General features: G+C 31.7%; 1 protein-coding gene across 3 annotated transcripts; it reads right to left on the bottom strand.

The window, feature by feature from the left end:
* Positions 1-2,679: 2,679 nt before the first annotated feature.
* Positions 2,680-5,635, bottom strand: LOC107904573 (vesicle transport protein SFT2B). 3 transcript variants are annotated; one of them, XM_016830986.2, is made up of 6 exons: positions 5,304-5,635; positions 5,180-5,233; positions 3,834-3,907; positions 3,331-3,448; positions 3,033-3,091; positions 2,680-2,917 (listed from the first exon to the last, which is right to left on the bottom strand). In XM_016830986.2, exons 1-6 carry the CDS (start codon positions 5,391-5,393, stop codon positions 2,839-2,841), a joined length of 474 nt encoding a protein of 157 aa, XP_016686475.1. In that variant the 5' UTR covers positions 5,394-5,635; the 3' UTR covers positions 2,680-2,838. The 3 variants fall into 3 exon arrangements, with proteins under 3 accessions (XP_016686475.1, XP_016686477.1, XP_016686476.1); XM_016830988.2 differs by having other exon boundaries at positions 3,331-3,443; positions 5,304-5,584; XM_016830987.2 differs by lacking the exon at positions 5,180-5,233 and having other exon boundaries at positions 5,304-5,586.
* Between the last annotated feature and the right edge of the window lie 6,123 nt (positions 5,636-11,758).

The following is an 11,758-nucleotide window of genomic DNA, read 5'->3' on the forward strand; positions in this document are numbered from 1 at the left end:
ATGGACAAATATGTGTTTTATTAATGAAAATTTCAAGGTTAATAAGGTTATAATGGTAATTATGAAATAAATTAAGTTAAATAATAAAAACATGGTGTCATATTCACCATCTGAAAATGCATGAAGAAAAACAGCCATGGATGAAGCTATATTCAGCATAGCTTGTGAGCTAAATTGTAAGTTTGTTTTTGTTTCTATTTTAATGATTTTTACGTTTTTAAGATCGTTGCTTCGTAATCTAGCTAGCCCGTGCCTCTGAATTTGAAACTGTTAAAGATTTAACATGTTGCCATTGTTGAATGCTTGAGTAAATTGATGATTTATGATAGATTATGAATATTTGATGTTAGATTTTCATCTTTTATAAAGTGGTTTTTGAGAAAAATGTTAATTTTGGACTAAATTGTGAAATGTGGAAATTTAGTGTTTAAAATGTGAAATAAATTGAAATTATGGTAATATATGGAAAATTTAGCTAGCTTGAGTTTGTGTTTAATTTCATGAAATTGTGATTTTATGTTATAATGACTAAATTGCAAAAATGTAAAATTATGGGGGCAAAAGTGTAAATATACTTTAAACTAAATTTTGATTAAAGTGAATAGAAGATAATTAAATAAGTTAATTTTGATATTATATAGATTGAGAAAAGTGGAATTTGGATCTAGATCGAGGGAAAATCAAAGTATCGGATTAGTCGATCTAATTCGTCGTTTCAGCGAATGAGGTAAGTTCGTATGTTTAATAAGCATTAAATTATACATGTTTAAATGCTTAATTGAGATAATTATGGTGAATACTTAAATATTAAATTTAATTGTGATTACAATGCTTTGAAAATGTTCGACAGAGATTTGATAAAGTAAAAGTCCCGGTTGAAACTTAAGAATAGATAGGATACAAATGTCATGACATTAGGGTTACCGAGATTACGTGTAAGACCATATCTGGGATATGGCATCGATATGAGACTTCGTCTAAGACCATGTCTAGGACATTGGCATCGATATGTGAATTCGTGTAAGACCATGGCTGGAATATTGGCATCGATACAAGATTACATGTAAGACCATATCTGGGATATGGCATTGTTACGGTACTATGTGTACGAGATCCCCGAGTATCCTTTAGTATTCCAAATGGTTCAACAGGAAAAGTGGATGAAACATGGTTATAAGTGATGGTACAACGAAAGCAAAGTATTCGTGACAGAGATCAACAAGTAAGTGAAAGTTGAGAATGAAAGTACGATCGAGTTAAGCAAGACAGGTACGTACAGGATTTATGTGAGAATCGAATGAAAGTGAATTGGTGAATTCATACCTTATCATGTATAGAAAATGAGAAAGATATGTGTTTAAATATGTTATATACCAAAATGTGCTCATTTGGCTATATGGAAGTATGAATTGAATGTTATATGATAATTAAAATGATTAAACTTGTGAAAGCTAAGGTTAGCTATGTAAGTGATTATGTGATTGAATTGTGAGATCATATGAACTGTGTTATATTTTATGTAATTACGTAAATGTGTTTAATTGCTAATATGAGTTTATTAGTCGTATGAACTTACTAAGCTTTATAGCTTACTTTGTGTTATTTTTCTATGTTTATAGTGTTTCGAAGGCTTGCTCGGGTTGGAAGTCGTCGGAGATCCTATCACACTATCCAGCTATGGTTTCGGTACTTAAAAGATTTGTAATTTTGATTATGTAGCATGTATAGGCTAGTTGGTTTGTTAAAAGTATAAGTGATTTTGGCTATTGATGCCTATATGTTTGAAATGTATTAAGCCATGAGGTTTGGCTTGTTTATAATGTGAGGTTTGATATGTAGATGGTCTTATAATTGGTATATGATTGTGGTTATGTGGTAAGCTTTAGTAAAGTTATTGATGCATTAGTGGAAGTGTCCAAATTGATATTCACGATTGATGAATAATGGTATTTATGTGTTTGTTTATATTGGTATTGAGAGGTTATCTTGTAATTGAGATAATGAAAAAGGAATTGAGTATTTTAGGTCTAAAAGACATTGATTTTCATGTCTTGTTAAATTGGTTTAAATGATGATTGTTTGGTTAAATAATAAATCATATCGATTTGGTATGTTTGTGGTTAGACAAAAGTTTGTATATGAATAGATGAAATGGTTGAATTGGTATGGCATGTTTGATGGAATTGTGGTTAATGTTTGATGCATGAATTCACAATGTTTAAGTTGCCTATTGTGTATAAAAATGGTATATTTTGTGCTTGTGTAGGGTTGACCTTTATGATTGGCGAATTGGCCTTGCAAATGGCCTATATTCGTCCACACGACTGTTCACACGGGCGTGTGGCGTCTGTTACTTAAAAAATTCTTAAAGTTTCAGAAATTTTTATGTGTAACTAGTTTAGTCCCGAACCTTTTTAAAAGCATGTTTTAAATCTCGTAGACCTATTTAAGGGACAATGTGATTATGAATGAATGTGATATGATGATACATGATCAATGTATATGAAATGTTTGTATAAAGACGTGAATTGTTTGGTAATGCCTCTTAACCCTAGTCCAGCAACGAGTACGGGTTAGGGGTGTTACAAGACCAATCCGGTTCTCACAACACTGCCGGTAGTACCTAAAAAGTTAAGATAGTGCAATCAACAGAAATCAATTCGAAATCTATCACAAAGATAAAAAAATAAAAATCTGAGATATAAACAATGTTTGATCGCCAAAGCAACCTGAAAAACAATATTTTGTGGCAACTAAGACCAGTACACACTTGAGCAAAGCAAAAAAATTAATGCACTCCAAAGAACTTAGATGAATGCTGTTTTTTCTTTACAAAATCTAAAGCTCAGTGTCACAGAATCGGACCATTAGGTCGGAAACAATTCTCCTAGCAAATGGAATATAGCTCAGACAGTACCTGAAAATGCTCAAAGTACACTGATATAAGCAGCAGCCTAGAAAAGTTTGTCTGGGATCTTACTGTAAGAATAGAGCCTTGAACTTTAAGTGATAAATGTCGAAGGCCAACTTACCAAATAAGGGCACAAATCTCACATATGATTGCAAGTAATGTCAAAATCTTGCTTTGAATCTACCAGATGACAAGTTTAAGAAAATGGAATGTGAGGCCAGATAGTTCCGATACTGTAAAAAACTTGAAAGTAACACAGAAACTTGAACGAATAGCAATGATGTATTTGCAAACTTAGTAAAGGAGGTTTAAACTCAGGATTTGATATAATCGGACTATGGGGTTTTCATAGATTCAAACTTACTTCAATTACTAAAGGTTGCCAGAATTGATCTACCCTATCATAGATTCAAACTTACCCAAAGAGCACAAATGAGAGCAAGAACGACAAATCCAATGTAAATCACTGTTGCATAAACACGAACGGAATCAAACATCATTCGTAACTGTTGCTCAGGTCCCATGAGGAATGCTGTGCTGCCAAAGGGTGCCACAAAGTTCAAATATAAGAAAAGTTGAGAAGCAAACAATTTAGTAGAAGTTGAACTGTACTAACAGGAACTCATGGAGACCTTTTCATTGACTGAACATTACTAAAGCTGCAATGGATAGGTTAAAAGTTCCGGAATCGAACAGACATTAAACTACTAGATTGCCTGGATTGGTAAAACTGGTTTCAAAAGCATGATATATGAAAGTCAAGACACAGTTATGCCAATTATGCAACACTCGAGGAGAAGGATCACTAATGGTTGAAAGACTATTCCTTAGTTACAATGTCCATAAGCAGCATTTATGACTCAAGTAAACCAAATCATGTGTTGAGAGCATAATGTTGAGATGAAGGCACCAATCGACCTACCTTCCGACTGCCAAGACATTGCCAAAGGTGAACAATAATGCGAATTTGATTGGTATGGCAAACACAATAAGTGACTGCAAAAGGAAACAAAAAAGTTGCTAGATGATGTCATACATATATCAAATACGGAACTTGCTTTTACAATTGTTACCGCACTATATCGTTCCCCAAGATGAACCAACAAAACATGCATAAGAGACAACTTGATACAGCGTGCTCTTTTTTGTGGAAGTGAGGAGGAAACTAGAGATCATATGTTTTTTTTCGCTTGTGCTTTTAGCTAATAAGTACAAGAATAAGTTCTAAAAGCATGCGGTGTTCCTCAACCAGTCTCGTGAATTCATTTGGGCTCAAAGAATCTGTTATAGTGACTGTATCTACATGATCTGGATAAAGATAAATGGTAGAATATATAAGAAGGAACAAAAAACTATGGATGAGCTTGTAAATTGCATTGGAGAGAATGTCATTATGATTTCTTCAAGTGACTCAATCAATAAGGATATTTGCTCTAAATGGGGAAACGAGTGAAAAAGACTTATTCAAAACATAATATTTTCATCTTTAACTTTCCTCTTTTGCTGCTATATGCAGCTATTGAACTTGAAATCATAATAGGGCTTCTCTGTTCTTTCTTTGCGTAATAAAGGATCGGATAAACTACACCCAAGTTCACTAAACTATTAGTAAGTTTACGCTTTGGTTTAACTTCAAAAAGTTACAAAATGGTTATTGAACTATTCGAAAGTTTTTGTTTAAGTTGTTGAATTATTTGAAAGTTTTTATTTATGTAATTGGGATGTTAAGTTTTTTTTTAAGTACGACTAACAAGCTCCAAACTACAATTCGAAGATCAGTACAATAAATTAGTATCCATTGACAAGTAAAAAACATACTTTACATCCAAGACAATATGACAGTTAGTGTCGGAGGTTGGGGGAAAAAGGCTATTTGGATTTTTGGCTATTCATAAAAAAAGTTGAAATGTAAAAGAGAAGCGGAATGAGAGCTTTCGATTGCTATAGCTGATGCAAACAGAAAATGCCATAAAACAGTGATTTTAATAGTCTGATAACTTAAACATAAACTTTCGAATAGTTCAATGACCATTTTATAACTTTTTGAAGTTGAGTGACCAAAATGTAAACTTACTACTAATTTAGTGACCTTAGGTGTAGTTTACCCATTTTATTTCAATCGATGAACTGTAAGTATCACCAATCAAAAATGCTAATATACATCGAACCCTAGAATACGTGTTGGATCCCCAAATTGTGATTTTTTATTATACATCTAAATTTCAAATGAAAGAAAAGAAAAAATGCTTAAGAATTGAATGATCATACCAGAAACATAAGAACAAGACCCGAAAGTAAACAAGCGGCGGATGCGTATATTCTCTGCATCAAACAAGAAATACCCAAAATTTGAATTTACTGAAAAGAAGAAAATGAATGAACGAATTATTACCTGCGTAGTAGAGAGTGAGCATATGCCTTCAGAATCTTCATCTAGGAAGCTTTCAGCTCTGTCTTCTTCATCATTCCCCATTTTCCACATTTTTGAACTTCAGACTCTTGACTGTTCTTCAGATTCTTTTTCCCTGTCTTTTTGCCGTTTATTTTCTGTTTTACTGTAATTAAATTAACTGATCATCACATGCCAAGTCAGGGATGGCTAGAACGACGACGGTTTATTCTAAAACGAAAAGAGAAAACAATTTACCCAGGTTTTTAAAACTGGAGCGGAATCGATTTCGTCTATCGATTTAATTAAATAAATAATTAAAAGTTTATTAAAATAAAATATTAAAAATCGGTAAATCGGTTTAAAACCTTTTTCCATATTAGTATTTCAGATGATTCTCGGACAAAATATTAAAAAAAACCTTTTTTTTTTAATTTACCAAAATGGGCCTAATATTTTATTATTTATCGGAATGGGTCATTTTTTCCTAAATTGCGTCTACGTCAGCGCGAAGTCAGGGGACGTGTTAGCAAAGCGCGCTGACGTGGACGCGATTTGCTGCCACGTAGCGCATCCCTGGGGACGTGATTTCCCCGCGCGTGAATAGTGCAACTGTCTTTTTTTTTACCGTTGCCCCCCCAACGGGTCAAAAAAAATCTATAAATACCCCACCCTTTATTTTTTTTCACAAATTAATCCTCTCTCAAATTTCCTCTCAATTTCCTCTCAATTTGTTCTTAAATTTCTCTTAATCCCTATTTCTAAATAATTTTAAAAAAAATTATTTTTTAAAATTTTTTTAAATCGTAAAAATTTGTACGATTTCAGCAATGGCCGGAGAATTGACTCGTCTTGATAAGCAACACATATCCGTCGAACAAATGAAATGGCAAAGTACCAAAAAAAGTCACTTTTTTTTAAATTTACCGAAATGGGCCCGATATTTTATTATTTACCGGAAAGGGTCATTTTTCCTCTAAATCGCGTCCATGTCAACGCGAAGTCAGGAGACGTGTCAGCAGATTGCGTCCACGTCAGCAAAGCGCGCTGACGTGGACGCGATTTGCTGATATGTCCCCTGACTTCGTGCTGACGTGGACGCGATTTAGGGAAAAAGGGCTCATTCCAAAAAATAATAAAATATCGGGCCTATTTCGATAAATTTAAAAAAAATGGGCTTTTTTTAATATTTTACCCATGATTCTCGACCCAATTAATTCAGTCTGATTGAAATAATTATGGCTACAACTACATATAAATTTGTTATCGAAGAAAGCCGAGATGCATTCAACACTATAGTTCGAAGAAATGTTAAACCTATTGTATTGTGATTTTTGAGTTACTTTCAACTTATTCCATTTATTATTTACATTGATTTATTGTGATTGAAATTGTTAATATAATTGTAACTTTGAAAGAAATATTCTAAAATACATGTATTCCTCAAGCACTTAAATATTTTATGTTATTACAATAAAATTAATGTCAACTAAATTAAAACTCAATTCATCTTCATCTTTTACTAGTGAAATTATAAATTTATTATACTTATGAAACTGAGTAACTATACTTTCAAAAAACAAAACTAAAATGAAAAACTAAATAAGCAATAATTTCGAGAAAAATGATTTTTCAAATTTTTATTTATTTTTTTGAAGAAATGTGTTAATTTTTGGTTTTTAAATGATTTTATATAAAAATATTTATCGACAAACATTCTTAATTTTTTATAAAATTTTATTTGAAAATAACAAACATAATATTAATTTAAATATATTATATTTAATATAGTTTGAGTCAAATATCAAACCTCCAGTTTTGACTTGAGCTTTAGCTCAAGCTCATTACAATTCAAGTTTCACTCAACATAGTTATACCTCTAGGCAAACCACATTAAGAAAAATAGTATAAACGTTTGACTAAAGTTAAACCATGTAGGTCAAAAATAAAAGCAAAGGTCAACATCGACAGTAAATTCCTACGACATCGAAGCCAAATATAAAGTGGCACCAGCATCAAACACAACCCATCAAACCTTCAAATCATGTAGAAACAAAATATGACAACAACACACCTCAGTTAAAACTTCGATGGAGGAGAGCCATTGATATGCATCAAGGCAAAAATTGAGATGTAAGTAAATTTGAACCAGGAATTGACTAAAGCTAAAAAAACCGTCGAAGAGTGTTGATACATAAAAGAGGTTGTGATGTCTTAAAACAATTCACTCGATTCAAATTAAAGACATACGAAGAGTTACATAATGATCGAAGGTATTTGGCCAAAGTTGAGATTAACTTGATGGTGGCAATAAGGTGCTTAGGGTTTGATAGCTCGCCTTTTTTAGTGGTTCCCTGTAACAGTTTAATTTTTAGTGGTGTTAGAAACAGTGGTTCGAGACCACTAAATTCGACGAGTGAGCTCAAAAATTTTATTATTTAGTATTTACGAGTTAAATATGATTTTAGAAAGATTTTTCAATTAGTGATTTGTGTTTTAGAAGGATTTATTAAGTTAAATGATTTTGAAAATGAGATAATGAGACCTTGATTTCATAAACCGAGCCGTAAATATTTTTATGAATATTTACGGAGTTCCATTAAGGTAGTATTAAAGTTTCGTTAGAAAATTTTGACGTATTGATAGTTAATTAAATATAAAAGACTAAATTGAAAATTGTGCAAAACTTGCTAATTAAAGAAAATAAGTGAGTAAATGGTATAAATAATAAATAATGGAGGATTTAAAAGACAAATATGCCTAAACTAACATAGTTGGACGTCATGCTAATGAAAAATAATAAATAAAACAAATGAAGGGTAAAATTGTAAATTACGTGAAAACTAACTAAAAAATAGAAATTGAAAGAGACTTCTAGACATTCTCTTTGCAATTTTGGTAAAAACGGCATGGGAGAAAGCTTATAAAGCTGGTTTTCCTTTTATATTGCTACAAGTGAGTTCAATTTTACTTATTTCTTATAATTTCTGTATTTTTAAGACTTTTACAATTAGGTCCAACTATCTATGTCATCAGTTTTTATTTTATGGGTAATTTTGAAAGCTACCATTGATGATTTTTGGATGTTTGTGATGAATTAACATGTATTTAGAGCTTTAATTTTATTATATGATGATTTTATCAAGTGATTTCAATAGAAATTGGTTTTAGGACCAATTTGTGAAAATATTAAATATTAGGGTTTGACACTAAAAGTATATTGATCAAAGGTCTTGTGATAGTTTAGAATATTTAGATAATTTGTCAATTGAGAAAAATTAGCTCATTTGATAGACTAATTGGTGAGGGACTAAATTGCAAAAAAACTATAAAAGTTAGGGTAATTATTTAATTTCAAAAAATGAAGGGTATTATTTGTGAAATGAATTAGAATTGAAAAATATGATAAAATGAATAATTTTATATTTTAGATTAATAGCCTGTGGATAATCGTGAAAAAAAAGAAATTAGCAAAATAGTCCCTGAACTACTACAAATTCCATAATTTAACCCAAGTAAGTTCGTATGGCTAAAATTTAATGTTATATGTTAAGTTGATGAATGATATTATGTATTTATTCATATAATTTGTTGAAAATAAAATTATTATTAAAGTTATGAAATTGAATTGAATGTTCGAAACGAATGGAACGCGGGATTGAGTACATTCGTTCAATGTAAAGGAGGAATTGACGGCAAATTTCCCAAGTAAATCGAGGTTCAACATTTGTTGCGAACTTTGGTGTTTGCTTTCCGTTTAGTTCTCATGAGCTTCAGTTAACTCATATGAGTTTTCGTTTAACCCTAATGGGTTTCCGTTCAGCTCTTATAAGCTTCCATTCAACCATTATGGGTTTCGGTTTAGCACTTATGTGCTTCTGTGCAGCCTTCGGGCTTCTGTATACGATGTACTCATATCCGTAAGACGTTCTCCGATTTGACAAGGGTTGGTAAGTGACATATAGAATTAATGTTTGAATACTTAAAGTTATTGTTGATGTTGATCTTAAATAAGTGAATTCATCAATTGAAGTTGTGATTGGCAGGAAATTTGTATTGAATGCTTTATTTAAATGAGTTCTTATAGTATATTCGGTAAGATTTATGTTTAAAGCCAACAAACTTACTAAGCTTCAATAAGCTTACTTGTGTTGTTTAATGTTCTTTGTAGATTTTTGAGAAGTCGAGAGATCGGATCAACACATCGAACCACACTATCCAACTTATTCCGATAGATTTTGCAATACATATTATAGTTTATATGGCATGTATAGGGATTGAAATGGTTGTGTAAATGTCAAGAATTACATTTTGTTTATTTTTCAAGTTAACTTATATATGTATGGTTTTATCATGTTTGGTATAAGTACTAGTGTGGTTAATGGATGGATAGTTCCTAGGCATAATAATGAATAAACTGGTAAAACATGTTGATATAGGTAGTTACATGTGTGAATTGATTTATGTTCTAATTAAAATGTTAGAATATATGTGATAATATAATCATATTAAAGTTAGGAATTAGTTATTTTGGTGACCCTGTTATGACCTATATGTATGGAATTTGAAGTGTGTAGGTTGAAGTCAAGAATAGGTGAGAAAATAGGCCATAAAATGGCCTATTTTCGTTCATACAGGCAGAGACATGGGTGTGCGTCTCAGCCGTGTGTGACACACGGCCTATCACATGGGCACGTGGTCTGGCTGTGCGTCCCCTGCATCTTAAATTTTTGAAACAGAATTCCCAGGTTTTTGCACATAGCCTAACACACGGACGTGTGGCTTGGGCGTGTGACCTAAGTCAGAGAGTTACACGGGTATAGACACGAGCTGAGACACGGCTGTGTGCCTTACATCGAATGCCCACACGGCCTAAGACACGGGCGTATCTCCTGGCCATGTGAGCCAAACAGCTAGCCGCACGGGCGTGTGTCCCCTGCTTCTAAGAAAAATTTTGAGATTTTGGGAAAAATTCATTGAGTATTCTGTTTAGTCCCGATTCACTTCTAAGGTGTATATTGGGCCTCGAGGGCTCATACAATGGACAATATGAGTATTTTATGATTGATTTTTGATATTTTATTAATTGTTATAAAATATCCGTGTTTATTTCATAAAGTTCGGTAATGCTTCATAACCCTGTTTCGGCGACGGATAAAGGTTATAGGTGTTACACTCCCTTAATTCAAAAATGCTTGACTAGAATATTTGTACTAATAGACATAGGTTGATGTACAAATAAGTGATGTTGAGGAATGTAAAGGACTCGTTTGATTGGATAAGGATATTTGTTCTTGGGTCTCACTTGAAGTGGACAGGCATTCTATTAGGATCATGTTTAGCGAGGTGTTTTATTATTTACCAAATATTGTTGCATCCACAAAGTGTTCTTAAAATAGAGTTTCATAAGAACTTGAGCACATTATATGAGTTGTGAGGAACAACAAAGAAAGAGAAGGACAGGAACTAAAGGATGGGATTGAGGTGGAGGAGAGAGAAGAGGCAAGAGGCAATTTGACGAGGAATCGCCATGAGATCATTTAAATAGCAAATCACAAGTAGATTATTTATTGAGTAAACTGCATCCAAGGTCACTGAACTATTAATAAGTTTAGATTTTAGACACTAATTTCAAAAAGTCACAGAATGATCACTAAATTATTTAAAAGTTTTCATTTAAGTCACTAAACTATTCAAAAGTTTTTATAAGTTATTGGGCTATTAAGTTTGACTAGCGAGCTTTAAGTGATAATTCGATGATCAATATGGTGAACCATACATATCAACGCATAAAACATACCTTACATACAAGTCAACCTAATAACCAGTGTTAAAAATTAGAGAAGAAAGCTATTTAAATTTTTGTTCACAAATTCATAGCGTTCAAAATTGTTTCATGAGAAAAGCTGAATTGCAGAAGAAAGGAGAAGAAAACTTTTAATCGGTACATGCGGTACGAAGAAAGAAATTCATACAATAATGTTTTTAACAACTAATGACTTAGATAAATTTTTTTAATAATTCAATAATTATTTTATAACTCTATGAAGATTAAAAGGATTCAAACTTAAACTTAGGGTCCGTTTGATTGTCAGTAAAATGTTTTACGTAAAATGATTTCTGGAAAATGTTTTACTTTTCTGTAAAATGATTTACTGGAAAATATTTTCTGGTGTTTGATTGAATCTGTGTAAAATATTTTCTGCTGTTTGGCAGCTTTCCTGAAAATATTTTTCGGAAAAATTGTTTTTTCATATATTAATATATATTAATAAATTTTTATATTTTAAATTTTTTTACATATATTGCAATGATTTATTTATAATAATACTCAATTATTAAGCTACAATATTAATCGTTATAAATTGAAAAAAACTAATAACAAATAAATTATTTGTAATTGTGTTAAAAAATAAGTATTGAATAATTATAAATTGCTTCGAAACCACAATGACTAC

This window comes from Gossypium hirsutum, chromosome D11 (genome assembly GCF_007990345.1).
Source record: "Gossypium hirsutum isolate 1008001.06 chromosome D11, Gossypium_hirsutum_v2.1, whole genome shotgun sequence".
Lineage (NCBI taxonomy): Eukaryota > Viridiplantae > Streptophyta > Magnoliopsida > Malvales > Malvaceae > Gossypium > Gossypium hirsutum.